The sequence below is a fragment of the Neofelis nebulosa genome, chromosome 10 (assembly GCF_028018385.1).
Source record: "Neofelis nebulosa isolate mNeoNeb1 chromosome 10, mNeoNeb1.pri, whole genome shotgun sequence".
Lineage (NCBI taxonomy): Eukaryota > Metazoa > Chordata > Mammalia > Carnivora > Felidae > Neofelis > Neofelis nebulosa.
The window spans coordinates 25,821,266-25,836,374 of NC_080791.1; the positions used below are offsets into that span (position 1 = coordinate 25,821,266).

Below are 15,109 nucleotides of genomic sequence, written 5' to 3' on the forward strand. Positions count from 1 at the left end.
ACACTTTAGTTATGTGACCTTTATCAAATATCTTTCTCATTTTGTGATTTGCTTTCTTCATTATCTTAATAGCATTTAAGATCAAGTTCTGATCTTTAATTCAATTTAATTATTAAGCTTTTCAGTTAAGATTACTGCTTATGTTTATCCCGAGATCATGAAAATAGGTCATGAAGATACTCTACTGTATTATCTTCTAAGAGTTTTATTGTTTTGCCTTTCACATACAGATCTGTAATTCTCCCAGAAATGATTCTGTATACAGGGTTAAATAAGAATTTTATACGCTCATACACACACACACCCCTGAAAGTGACCTAGCACCATTTATTGAAATAACTGTCCTTTTGACATTGCTCTGCAAAAAAGTATCTATATATTCACAGGTTTGTTTCTGGACTCTATTCTGCTCCACTAATCTATTTGTCTGTCTACCCTTGAATTAATATCAGTACCTTAAGTGAAGTTTTAACAATAAATCTTGATATTTAAAATAGTAAGTTTCCCCACTTTATTGTTCTTCAAAATTGTCTTGGGATTTAGGTCTCTGCATTTCTATAATTATTTTAGAATCAGTTTAGGACCAGTTGTCAATTTCCACAAAAATTCTAACTCAAAACTTGGGGCATTTATCAGTAACTCTGCCCTACTGGGCTCTGAGCTCCAATTTTTGTTCTCCTAGGACTACTGTGCCTTTCTCCACTCTATCAGTAGATACCCTAGGGGAATAAAGTCTCCATATACTGAAGTCTGTCTTCAGGATGTCCTTTTTCTGCTTAACCTCAGCTCAGTAATTGTTTACTGCCTTATTAACTCTCCAATGCTTCAAAGAGATATTTTTTTTTTATTCCTGTCCAAATCTTCTGTTTTCAGAGCAAAGGCTTTATCTAAATTCCCTTGTCCTTCGTTTTAAGAAGAAAATAAGCATTGCCCTGCTTTTCTCTTACTCTCTCTCCCTACTTTCCTTTCTCTCCCCTCTTCCTCCCCTAACCCTTTTTCTTTCTTTCTAGACAAAAAGGTGGATAATGGAAGAAATGAGGAATCCCACTATGGAAATTACAAAAAAGACAAAATGTTGATCCAAGAAATAAAATAAGGGGCACCTCGGTCAGTTAAGCGTCCGACTTCAGCTCAGGTCATGATCTCAGGGTTTGTGAGTTTGAGCCCCGCGTTGGGCTCTGTGCTGACAGCTCAGAGCCTGGAGCCTGCTTCGGATTCTGTGCCTCCCTCTCTCTGCCCCTCCCCTGTTCGCACTCTATCTTTCTCAAAAATAAATAAACCTTAAAAAATGTTTTTTAAAAAAGAAATAAAATAAGAATTGAAGAATTTATCAGGTGGGCTTAAGAGTAGCCTACACAAAAGAATAACTGAACTTTAAGAGAGGTCAATAAAAGTAAACTGGAAAGAGAGGGTGTGTAAGACAGTATCAAAGAGTGTAACCAATCTGTAAAGGAAAAGAGGAAGAGCAATGATTGCACAGAAGAAATACTGTAAAGATAATAGCTGAGAAAACTAAAACTTGAAGAAAGATATCAATAAATAAATCCAACTGCTCCATAAGCTACAAGCAGGATAAACACACACAAAAAACTACGTATGCTTTCCCTTCTTCTTCCCCCCACCTCAACCTCACCTTCTCCCATCAAACTGTAACTGTGATGATTCAACTGCCAATTTCTTATGGACAAGCTTCTATCTTTCTTCCTCTTTTCTTTCCTCTTCTTTTCTACCTCCCTCTCCCACCTACTCCCTCCCCCACCACACCTTCTTTTTCTTAAGGCAACACGGATACTTGTTTTCTTGATCAGGACATGGTGACTCAATGATTTTATTTTTACATACACAAATAATTGAACATATTGAGAACATTAAGAAGAACTCCGAAGGGAAAAATTTTCCTATTGCCCTTGTTGTGTAATAATATAGGGAGCTTTAAATTTCAGCCTCAAACTATAGCTGCATCTTTCAGATTTGGCATCTAACAGTAACAGATGGCAATGTTAAAAATAAATAGAACATTCAAGTTGTTTATACTGTAGGCAAAGACAGTTTTAAAGTGTGAAACAAGCCTGAGGCTAACAGAATTCACATCATCCTTTTCGAAATATATTAAGAATCCACATTTCCTTATGCCAATCCTGCAATGCTGCTCACAGAAGATAAAATACTAGCTTTTAAAGGTGTGCTGGCATTATAAGTCATCACTCATTTAGAATTAACATTGTCCTACAGGTCTATTAATAGACACTTGTCTTCCAGAACTATCAATACCTGATTAACTTCCTCAAGTTTTAAAGCTTCTGGAGCTTATCGCTATTAGAAATGTCACTTTCTCGTTCAAAACATGAGAAAGTATTCAATTGACAAAATTGAATACCAATATTAAGCTAAGTTTTAAAACTAAGTTTGCAGGATATCTCTGAGGCAAAATATCAAAGATGATATTTAATACCTAATAAGTTAAGTGTATACAGAAGAAATGCATATAAAAATAATGCATAAGAGACAATAAATTTTTGATGTTGAATTTAATAACTTCAAAATAATGATACAAAAAACCATGGTCATCTTAACAGATCGATAAAAAGTACTTGACAAAGCCAACATCCTTTCATGATAAAATCATTGAAGAAATTAAGAACTGAAGGGTGCTTCCCCAATCTGATAAAGGGCATCTATGAAAACCCAACAACTAACATCTTACTTAATGGTTAGTTAAGAAATGGATGTTTTCTCCTAAGGTCAGAAATAAGACAAGGATGGCCATAGTCTTGCCAGGGAAATTGGACAAGAAGAAGAAATAAAAAGCATCCAGATTGCAAAGGAAGAAGTAAAAATATATTCACAGATGATTTGATCTTGTATATAGAATATCCAAAGGAATCCACTAAAAAAAAAAAAAACTATTAGAATAAACATTTCTATTAGAATAAACATTTCAACAAGATTTCATGATTTCATGATTAATATACAAAATTAATTGTATTTCTATGCATTTGCAATGAAAAAGAAAATGAAGTCAAGAAAGTAATTCCATTTACAATAGCATCAAAAATAATAAAAATAAATTTAACAAAAAAATGCAAACATACACTCTGAATACTACAAAACATTGAACAAAATTAAACAAGCTCTAAATAAATGGAAAAACATCCCATGTTCATGAACTGAAAGACTTAATAAATACTGGTAAGAGGATAATACTTCCCAAATTGATATACAGATTTAATATAATCCCTATCAAAATCCAGCTGACTTCTTTGCAGAAACTGACAAGCTGATTCTAAAATTCATACGGAATTGCAAGGAACCCAGAAGAGCCAAGTCAATCCTGAGAAAGAATAAAGTATTAAGAGCAAAATTTGCCACAAAACAAACACATGCTGACAGCATGGAGCCTGCTTGGGATTCTCTCTCTCCCTCTCTCTCTGCCCCTACCCTGCTCATGCTCTCTATCTCTCCAACTTAAAAAAAAAAACAAAGAACAGACATATAGATCAGTGGAACAGAACTGAAAGTATAAAAATAAACTTATATGTCCAAGGTCAGTTTTCTGCAAGGGAGTCAAGACAATTCAATGGGGAAGGAATAATCTTTTTTTCAAAAAATAGTGCTGAGACACCTAGATGTCCAATGGAGTTGAACCTTATACCAGACACAAAAATTAACTCAAAGTTTACTAAAATCTAAGACCTAAAACCATAAACTTCTTAGGAGAAGATATATGAGTAAATCTGGACCTTGGGTTAGGCAAAGTCTTCCTACATAAGACATCAAAAGCATAAGGAACAAAAAAAGATAAACTGAACTTCATCAAAATTAAAAAAATTTATACTTCCATGGACAGAATAAAGACAAGCAAAGACAACCCACACAATGTGAGAAAACATATGCAAATCATATTGTCTGATAAAGCACTTGTATCTAGAATATACATAGAATACTTAAAGAATATATAAAGAATGTATATAAAGAATACTTGCCAATTAAAAAATGGGAAAAGGATATGAATAGACATTTCTCCAAAAACATGCAAATGGCTAATAAGCACATAAAAAGATACTCAACATGATTAGTCATCAGGAAAATGAAATCAAACTCCCAAAGATACACCACTTTGTAACTACTACGATGGCAATAATCAAAAACACACTAACAAGGATATGGAACAACTGAAACTCTCATACACACTGCCAGGGCGTATTGTAAAAACTACTTTGTAAAGCAGTCTGGCAATTCTTCAAAGGTTAAACATAGAGCTACCATATGACCCAGCAGTTTTACTCCTAGATATATACTTGAGAGATGAAAATATATATATCCACACAAAAACTTATACACCGATGTTCATAACTGCATTATACATAATAGTCAAAAATGGAAACAACTCAAAATGAGTGGATAAAATATGGCCTCTCCATACAATGGAATATTACTTTAGCCATAAAAAAGAATGAGATTCTGATACATGGATGAACCCTGAAAACACTGTGCTAAGTCAAAGAAGCTAATTACGAAAGACCACTATTGTATGATCATGAAAGGTCTGGAATAGGGAAATCTGTAGAGACAGAAAGTAGACTAATAGCTGCTTAGGGCTGGAGAAGAGGGATGGGGTTGAGGCACCTCTCTGCTAAAGGGTATGGGATTTTCTTTTAAGTTAATGATGCCATGTTTAAAAAAAAGAAAAAAAAAAAACCCTACAGTCATCACAACCACAAATTAACATCTACTGAGCAAGTACCCACTGAGAAAGTTTTTTAGTAATTTTACCCAAAGAAGGGGAATTTAACAGAGGATAAAATGTCTTGAAAAGAGACTGAGAGGAGAAAGCAGGAAAAGACCTCTCTGACCTCAGCCGTAGTAATCTCTTACTTGACACATCCCCAAAGGCAAGGGAATTAAAAGCAAAAATGAACTACTGGGACCATATGAAGATAAAAAGCTTCTGCACAGCAAAGGAAACAACCAACAAAACTAAAAGGCAACCAACGAAATGGGAAAAGATATTTGCAAATGACATATCGGACAAGGGGCTAGTATCCAAAATCTATAAAGAGCTCACCAAACTCCACACCCGAAAACCAAATAATCCAGTGAAGAAATGGGCAGAAAACATGAATAGACACTTCTCTAAAGAAGACATCCAGATGGCCAACAGGCACATGAAAAGATGCTCAACGTCACTGCTCATCAGGGAAATACAAATCAAAACCACACTCAGATATCACCTCACGCCAGTCAGAGTGGCCAAAATGAACAAATCAGGAGACTACAGATGCTGGAGAGGATGTGGAGAAACGGGAACCCTCTTACACTGTTGGTGGGAATGCAAATTGGTGCAGCCACTCTGGAAAACAGTGTGGAGGTTCCTCAGAAAATTAAAAATAGACCTACCCTATGACCCAGCAATAGCACTGCTAGGAATTTACCCAAGGGATACAGGAGTACTGATGCATAGGGGCACTTGTACCCCAATGTTTATAGCAGCACTCTCAACGATAGCCAAATTATGGAAAGAGCCTAAATGTCCATCAACTGATGAATGGATAAAGAAATTGTGGTTTATATACACAATGGAGTACTACGTGGCAATGAGAAAGAATGAAATATGGCCCTTTGTAGCAACATGGATGGAACTGGAGAGTGTGATGCTAAGTGAAATAAGCCATACAGAGAAAGACAGATACCATATGGTTTCACTCTTATGTGGATCCTGAGAAACTTAACAGAAACCCATGGGGGAGGGGAAGGAAAAAAAAAAAAAGAGGTTAGAGTGGAAGAGCCAAAGCATAAGAGACTCTTAAAAACTGAGAACAAACTGAGGGTTGATGGGGGGTGGGAGGGAGTGGTGGGTGGGTGATGGGTATTGAGGAGGGCACCTTTTGGGATGAGCACTGGGGGTTGTATGGAAACCAATTGGACAATAAACTTCATATATTGAAAAAAAAAAAAAAAAGAAAGAAAAGAGACTGAGAATCCTGTCTCAAGTAGAACTGTAGAGAAGACTTTTGAAGTATTTTTCTCTACTAAACAGTAAAAGTAGTCTGCCTAAAAATTTAAAATTCCTATGAGAATTCTTAATCTTCTGTGAAGAAACAAGCTTCAATTTTTTCTTTTTCTTTTACTGCGGGCAGAGTATGGAGAAGGGCAAAGAAAGGTGAAGGGAATATAATACAAGTAGGAGATGTAAATCTGATTACTTCCTCTTTCCTCCAAAATCTTTCAGTCTTTGTTTTTGTTTTCCTTTAAAAATTTTATATAACATTAAAAACTTCCAAGCTAAGTATTCTGTACAATCTACCTAGATTAAATCACCCCAATAAAAACAAGTTTCCATTTTGATTTTCACCCCCTGTAACACTGCTTTATTCATTAAATAATCCACATATTTATATAGCACTATAAATATACTATTAAGTAATGAGAAATGCTGTTTAAAATAGTTTTGATGTTCAAAATCATTGATAAAATATACATTCCCTTCATTTATTAGTTTCCAGCTAATCACATCATTTGTGTGAGTTCTTTAAACCTGTTATTTTCATCATTGTGTTCATCAATAAACTATATCCCTACTATATAATTATAAAAACAAATAATGACAAAGATTAATGGAACAAATAGTTGTTTGAAATTATCTAAAATGTTGATGTATCTTTGTGAAATGATCAATAAGAAATAAGAATATTTTAAAACTCAAAACCACCTAAAATTAAGAATGCATACATATCATGTCAATAAATGGCAACAACAGCAAAACAAGCTATATGCTTGACTAAAAGAGAAAACCTGTTTCTTCAAGCAGTTGATAAAAATCATCACCCTGATGAAAAAGTGTACTCACCTGGTTTTGGCACTGAGTTGGTCACTGACTGGGGGACTTTCTGATTAATTAACTCCACGCAGTGTCCAGGAAAGAGACCCACCTAAGGAAGAAAAGCAGCAAAGAGAGGATTCTAAACCAGAGAGCAGACCAGTGTGTGAACAGTGCCAATTCAATTCCAGTAATATACTCCATAGTCCCTCCCAAAGGATTCTATTATTCCAAGACTCTAAATCACAGATGATACCAATTACACAAACAAATAATAAAACAATCTGTTGCTATGTGTGTACAGGGTTGTGTTTTATTCGTCCAAATAGCTAAGTCTGCTTTTTTAGTTTTAGCTTTTAATTTACCAAACTTTTTTTTTTTTTACACCATTCAAATATGCAGTCTGAAACCAAGCTAAGCAAGCAACCTATAATTTTTACCTCTTAATAACTTACTTTGCTGAAATTTCAACCTAGTTGTGTTGGTATCTCCACAGCCAAATTTTATATTTGTCTTCTCTATAATTAAAAAAAATCAACACTAAACCACATTCAAATTTTTTTGGAATTTTCTGCTCATTTCTCCCACAGGTTTCATGAAAAATGACAGGACTAAAATAAATTGGTGAAACAACACTCATTTCACATCCTGCTGTTGTGAAAGAGCTAGTAGTGTGTGAAAACGTGGGAAAGCAAAAAAGAAAACAACCAAACTCAGCAGTAGTGACAGACTCTGGCTTTGACAAACACACCACTTTGACCTAATCGCAGAACTGCTCATGGTGTTAGATACAGAATCCTAAGAAGTTATATTAGGAAAATACTGAGATCACCCACAGACCACCCAGATCACACAGAGATACTGGATAGCCAATAGAATAAATACAGAGATAAATAGCTTGGAAACAAAAGTAAAAAGAAGATCTTTGCCAATATTTATAGATGTTTCCTTAGATAGGAATATAATCAGGCTACCATGCAACAGATGTTAAAGCTGAACATGAAAACTACATCACTTTTACATCCCTCTGTTGACAGACTCGGGAAGAATGGAATGGTCTTCCAAGAGTTATGACTCATCATGAAGTTCTGAGCTGTATAATTTCCATCTGTGTGGGATTATTTTCACATATGCATTTGCTGCATTCTTATTTCGATTTCTGGATCAATATTCCATGGTAGTTCTTAAGAGTATGAAGATGTAACCAGTTATCATGAGTTGAAAAGGGGTTTTTAACAAGTTATCAGTTTGTTTAAAAGCTCTCTGATTTGGGGATTCTTAAAGTCCCTATGCATTGCCTTCCAAAACGATGCTTTGTTTGTTTTACTGGTGAAATTTCATACAATATTTTATTTAACTTCCTATTTAGCCAAACAAGTAGAAATTCTTCCAAGATCGATTAGAACCAGGTAAGACTCACCTTGAAAAACCCTTCTCATTCTTTCTTACACAAACCCATTATGAGAGGTTAACAGTGCAGCCTCAAAGGTAAGAGTGCTTGGGTTCAATTCTAGGTCTGCTTACAAGATCAGGTTCGCAACCTAGCCTCTGTTTCAGTTTCTTCATCTAAACAATGTAATAGTACCTAGCTCCTAAGTGTTGTTATGAGAACTAAATGGATCAGCATAAGCAAAATGCATATAGTTAGCACCCATTAAATGTCAGTATCCAATAGTTGGTTACCAGAAGACCTTGAAGGCTCCAGCTCCTCCATTAAATGGATGACACATAATACTTACCACCTTCTGCACATACAGACTTAAGTTTGTTTCCTGCCTATGAAATATCATTCTTTCCATAAAATTAGAATTCATTTCAACTTATAAACATTTTCTGCAATTTTCTAGAGAGAAAAGACCAGGATCTAAATAAACTTGGCCCACCTACTTACTAGGCTCTGTGATCTGGAGCAAATTAGTTAACATCTGTTTCAGTTTCTTAATTTGTGAAAATGGGGATAACAGGAGTGCCTGGGTGACTCAGTCTGTTGAGTGTCCAACTTCAGCTTGGGTCATAATCTCAGGGTCGTGAGATCGAGCCCCACAGCAGGTTCCACACTAAGTGTGCAGACTGGTTAAGATTCTCTCTCCCTCTCTCTCTCTCTCTCTCTCTCTCTCTCTCTCTCTCTCTCTCTCTCTGTACCACCCTCTCCCCTGCTCACACATGCTCTCTCTGCAACATAAAAAAAATTTTTAATAAAAAAACAGGATAATATTGGCTACCACAATAATTTGTATGAAAGCACCTAGCCGAGTTTCTAAACATGAATATCTTTCAGCAAATAAAAACTAGTTTTTTGTCACTTCCTAACAAAAACTGAACAAAGTTTAACGAACTTCTTTGGGGAACTATATAATATATATCAGTTACATTCGTACCTTTTAAATTTGTCTCCATGCATTAGCTTTAAATATATGAGTAAGCATGCTACTGTGTGCTATGTAAAGGTCCATGGTATGTTCCTCTACTGCCTATCTCCAATCCCTGCTCACTTGTCTCCCTTTAATATAAAGTATATTACCATCAGCTAAATTATATATTCAGTGCCCACACTCCTTGCATGCAGGTGTAGCCACAGCACGTGTAAATACAGCTCTATTACCACTATTCTGTTTCCTTCCTCTTGTTTTGAAGCCAGGTATCAAGATTGGATCTGTAGTGGCCATCATTTGACCTTAAAAGAAAAGCCAAGAGAATCTTAGAGATTTCTGCTTAGCATCAGTTAGCTGCTAACTCAACAGCCATCAGTCACTTTTTCTGTTCACTTTTTTGTTTCTTGAAACCAAAAGCATTCCTAGTTAATAAGTCTTTTAATTAGAAGAGTTGACTCTATAAATTTGTGAAAGGCAAATAGATTCTATTTTCCTATTATAAAATTTCCATCATAAAAAATGAAGTTGTGTTCTATTGAAAATATACACAATAACGTAACCTTAAGAAAGAACGTAAGTAAAACTAAAAATATACTTAATGAACATTTACTTTTCTGATTCATACTGAAACTAATATTTTACCAAATATCAACAATTCTGGCAAACTCAAAATGTCAAATGTTAAAAGCGACTGGAACTCTGATAATATGATTTATGTATGAACTATGTCATCCTGTGTCATAGATTATTCTTTCTGCAGCAGTGACAATTTCTAAAGCTCTAATTTATAGGACTGAGATGGGTGAGGAAAATTGGGTATATTGGGAGGGGCCAAGATGAGTTTCAACTCCAGGAATAAGAAGGAAGAGAGAGAAAAGACCAATCTATCTAGAGATAGTCCCCCCACCTTATCCACAGTTTTGCTTTGTTTCAGTTACCCGCAGTAAACCATGGTTTGGAAGCAGATGATTCTCCTTCTCATGACGTCACAATGCCTACATAATTCACATCACTTCATCTCATCACATAGGCATTTATCATCTCACATCATCACAAGGAGAAGGAGTACAGTACAATAAGGTATTTGGAGAGCGAATCAGACCACATTCGCATAACTTTCAGTATATTTTTAGAACTGTTTTATTTTATTATTTTTGTCAATCTCTTACTGTGCCTAATTTACAAATTAAACTTTGCCATAGATACATATATATGTATAGGAAAAACCTAGTATTTACAGGGTTCAGTACTATCCATAGTTTCAGGCATTCTCTGGGGGAAAAGGGAGGACTACTGTATATCCCAAAGTGTGCTGATAAAGCTAAACAACTGGCTCTCCAAGAGGAAGGGTCTTGATTTATAGTGTTTGCCAGAGTCAGTGGCTGGTGTCAAGACCCGGCGGGTGTCAAGCTACCAACAAGACACAACCAAACGCAATTGCAAAGAGATGCACAGTAGCCTGTTAGGTCGTATTTATACCACACAGAACACTAGGCAGAAATACCCTCAAGAGCGTAGGTAACAGTAAAATATAGTGAAATAATTATAAATAAAGTTTTAAGTATTTATTACCTTTGTTTTTAATACAATTCATTTAACTAAAAATTCATAGGCTTTAATTTTTAAAAGCAGCTGTGTTTCACAGTTGTACCACCAAATTCCTAAAAATTTCACGACCTGCTCTGGCTCACCACTAATCTATACCTACACACTGGGTCCTGTGCCTGTCGTAACCCTAATAGCTCCTGGGAATAGGTTTCAGGCAGCTTGACCAATACATGGCTTCCTCTCCAACTGCAAGTGAATAAGGAAAGACCTAAATGCAACAGACTGCAATCTGAATCTTCTGACCTTCTTCTACATTGAGGATGGGCTCACACAGTAAAGGAAATAGGTTTGGTGACAAAAGTCAATGTACTGAAAAAATATTCTGGTACAACTTAGAGGGAATGTTGGATAAGAAACTACTGTCTTAAAATAAGGCTGGAGCTTTGGTAACAGTGAGAATAGAATGAAATCACTGCTTACCAATGGAGCCTAATCCTAACTATAGTCTCTCTGAGGCAACTAATCAAAATCTAACAGGAATTTCAACACAACAATGTGCTTACCACTGATTTTTTTTAAAAAAAATCCTATTCTAATGGTTGATTTATGTTAATTAATGGCTAGTGAAAGTTTAGGACTTAGCATAACAAAATATTTTTTTGTATTAAGCACAGTGAATGAAGTCATGCTCTTACTTCCAGAGATATACCACAGATTTTTCATCAATGTAACTATGTGGCCTCAGAGAGTTTCTAATTTTTCATTTTCAGACTACAATTTCCTATCTTCCCAGGTCTCTAGTGTTCATATATTCCATGACAAGAGAAGTTCAAATTCAGAGATACTGCACCCCTTTCCTCCCTATATTTCCCCACGAGGGTACCATCTCCCCTTCCAATCATTTGTTTTTACTACTCAGTATGAATCTGTGATTGATCATTTGAACTTTAAAATATATCAGTATTTGGGGCGCCTGGGTGGCTCTGTCGGTTGAGCGTCTGACTTTGGCTCAGGTCATGGTCTCACAGCTCTGTGAGTTCGAGCCCCACATTGGGCTCTATGCTGATGGCTCGGAGCCTGGAGCCTGCTTCGGATTCTGTGCCTCCCTCTCTCTCTGACCCTTCCCCGCACACTCTGTCTCTCTCTCTCTCTCTCTCAAAAATAAAGTCATTTAAAAATTTTATTTAAAAATTTAATAAATAAAAAGTATACCTTTATTTCTTTTATATGTGAAAAATACTGACTTCTTTGAAATTGTTTGTAGGTATTGTTTGTATATTTCATTTCAGAAATCACATGGAAGGATTTTAGAAAATATTTATTATAATGAGGGGGGGTGTAAGTTTGAGGAGTTTAAGAACTACTGCTCTAAACCATTTTGTTAATAATTTCCATGAAATTGAACGTTTAAATATCATTTGGTAGGACATATTCTGATGCTATAAATTATCAAAAGGCTATGAAGAAACAAATTTATGGTATCAATGGCAGTTGCACTAATAAAAAAATAAAAATAGGAACAATACAGAAGATAATTTAAGAAAATTTACATATTTTTATGATCCAAGGGGGAAAAATGCAAAATTGGAACTCACCAAGCTTGTGAACTGGTCCTGGCTATACCATTATGTACTGTCTTGGTGAATCAGAATCTGCACAATTTATCTAAATCTTTTGTCTCTAGATTTCTGTAATTTTTAAATGACAGGTTAGGACGAGATGACCCACTATCATTTTTTCTACAAGGAGACAAGTAGAAGCCACTACCAGTTCGTTAAATTACTATTGTGATCTATTCGTTGCCCAGAATACCTAGGATTTGATCTAAGCTCGGATAAGAAACAGCAGAATAACAATGGGCAAGTTGTTTAAACCCACATGCTTTAGTTCTGTCATCAGCAAGAGATGATAATAGTACCTTCTTCACAGAGTTATAAGAACTAGAGATTGATGGAAAGCACTTAGCACAGCACATTTAAGAAGCACTTCATTTGTAGTATAATATATTCCCTCTTTACTTGAAATTATTTAACATTACTGATGAAAATTTATAGTATATGATTTCCTGAAACTTAACTAGAGAGGAAATGTTGTGCCTCATTTAATAGTGAGTAATGAAAAGGCGTAGCTTTGGATGCCATATATAAATAATATGATCTTTTTGTAAAGGAACAGGTAAACTTCGCCCCTCTGTTAAACTAGTATGGGGGACAATGTTCCCAAATATCTTCCTTTAGAATAAAGAATACTTTTTTGAAAATAAGTTACCTAGAACCATATTAAACTCCTGAGCTAAAGGACCTTTTTATTGTCCATGAATTGCTTCTCTGATGTTTGTACACAAAAACACTAACATGACATTTGGGCTAACTATGAAAAATAAAACAGCTCATCCTTTACCACGTTGTAGAGAGCTAAGAGAACGCAAGCTGTATAAAATTCTGTCTATCTCTAAGTGGTATTCTATCCATTAGGTTAACTATGTCCCAAATGTGTTTTAAGGAAGATTTCCTGGGGGGTAAAGAGAGTATTTGCTAAACTGTGTTTCATTTCTTCTTTTATCTGTGCATAGGATAAACAACGGGAGGCCACTTGGTGATTCTCACATTTTGTGCTGAATAACTATCTGAATAACTCAGTAAAATTCAGATTCCTGTCCCCATTCCCCAAGATTCTAATTGGTAATACCTCACTTTAACATGTTTCTCAAGTCATTCTGATGCTAGCTACTCCCAGATAAAACTCTGAGAAACTGCCTAAACAAATACTTCTCAAAGATATTGACATTTTATATTTGTGTTATGTCTTTTACCTAAGAAAAAAGGCTCCCCAGATACCTCACCTCTTATTTCCAACAAAACTCCACAGCCAGGCACAAAAGCTGATGCCATTTAGTTTTTAAAATAAGGGAAAAAAAATAGTTGTGTTGGGTTTTTTTTTTTTTTTTGCTTTTGTTTAAGTACATTCTATGATGAAACACTTCAGAAAACAAAGGTAAAAGATGATACACTTTAGGAAACAAAGTAAAAACAGATTTCAGAATTTCTATAGTTAATATAATTTCACACTTCCTACTCTGAGAAGTTTAAGAAAAGAAACAGAGTCACGGTATAATTTAAACACATGGGTGAACTAATCCTTCTGTTCCCACAGCTAAATTATGGTCTAAAACAATACATGGACCAGAACTTGGAAAAATGCTCAACTTTATCAACCACTGGCTGAGTAGCAGTTTACCTACTACCTACAGCACACAGTGAGCACTGTTTCTGGGCAACACCTGAACCAGAATCACATAGATAAAAATATGGTCTTATGCCTCATCCCACCATCACTGAAACAGAATTTTTGGGCTTCGGTCCTGGGACTTTATATTTTAACAAGTTCCCCCGGTGATTTTCAAGTACACTAAGGTTTGAAAATCAGTGGTGAAGGAAAAGTAGAAGCAATTACTGGTAATAGAAGAATGAAGATAGCAGCATAACACCCTTAAGTGTATTAATAAATCCTATAACTTGGACTTTATTTGCAAATTATGACAACAATTTAATACCACTACGCACCTATTAAAATGGCTAAAATCCAAAAAAACCTGAGAACCATCAAATGTTAGCGAGAATGCTGAGAACAGCATCACTTGCTGCTAGGAATGCAGAACGGGACAACCACTTTGAAAGACAGTTGGTGGCTTCTTACAGAGCTAAACACAGGCTTACCATATGATCCAGCAACTGCACTCCTTCATATTTACCCAAAGGAGCTGAGGTCTTATATCCACACAAAAACCTGCACATGGATGTTTATAGCAGCTTTATTAATAACTGCCAAAAACTGGAAACGGCCAAGATGTCCTGTAATAATTGAATGGAAAAATAAACTCTGGCACATCCACAACAATGAATATTACTGACAGAAAAGGAATTCTCGAACCACGGAAACACACAGAAGAACTTTAAAGGCACACTGCTAAGTGAGAGAAGCCAGTCTGACTACGTACTGTATGACTCCAACTATATGATATTTTGAAAAAGGCAAAACTGTGGAGACAGTAAGTGATTAGTAGTTCTCAGGGGTTATGAGAAGAGAAGGACAAAAAGGTAGAGCACAAGGGTTAGGGCAGTGAAACTACTCTGTATGAAGCTGTAATGTTCATACATGTAATTAGGCATTCACTAAAACGCACAGAACTATACATCACAAAGAGTGAACCTTAGTGTAAACAATGGGCTACGGTTAATAATAATGTACGAAATTTGGTTCATTAATTGTAACAAAAAAGCAAGCCCCCAAATTATTTTAATCATTGTGGGGCAGGATGTGAAACTGACATTCTGTATTGTATATATCCAAATATTCTGTATCCATGTGATTC

The 15,109-nt window shown here is 35.4% G+C and overlaps 1 protein-coding gene and 1 long non-coding RNA gene across 6 annotated transcripts in view; one reads left to right on the forward strand and one right to left on the reverse strand.

The window, feature by feature from the left end:
- Positions 1–15,109, reverse strand: part of ARHGAP32 (Rho GTPase activating protein 32) — a 300,175-nt gene that overhangs the window by 69,717 nt on the left and 215,349 nt on the right. For all 5 annotated transcript variants that reach the window (XM_058687307.1, XM_058687308.1, XM_058687303.1 and 2 more), the window contains one exon: positions 6,848–6,929. In XM_058687307.1, the coding sequence (XP_058543290.1) occupies positions 6,848–6,929 (82 nt within the window). The remainder of the gene's footprint in view (positions 1–6,847; positions 6,930–15,109) is intronic.
- On the forward strand, positions 10,219–14,257 carry LOC131487053 (uncharacterized). The gene is made up of 2 exons (XR_009249588.1): positions 10,219–10,269; positions 13,891–14,257. It is a non-coding gene; the product is annotated as an uncharacterized LOC131487053 (long non-coding RNA).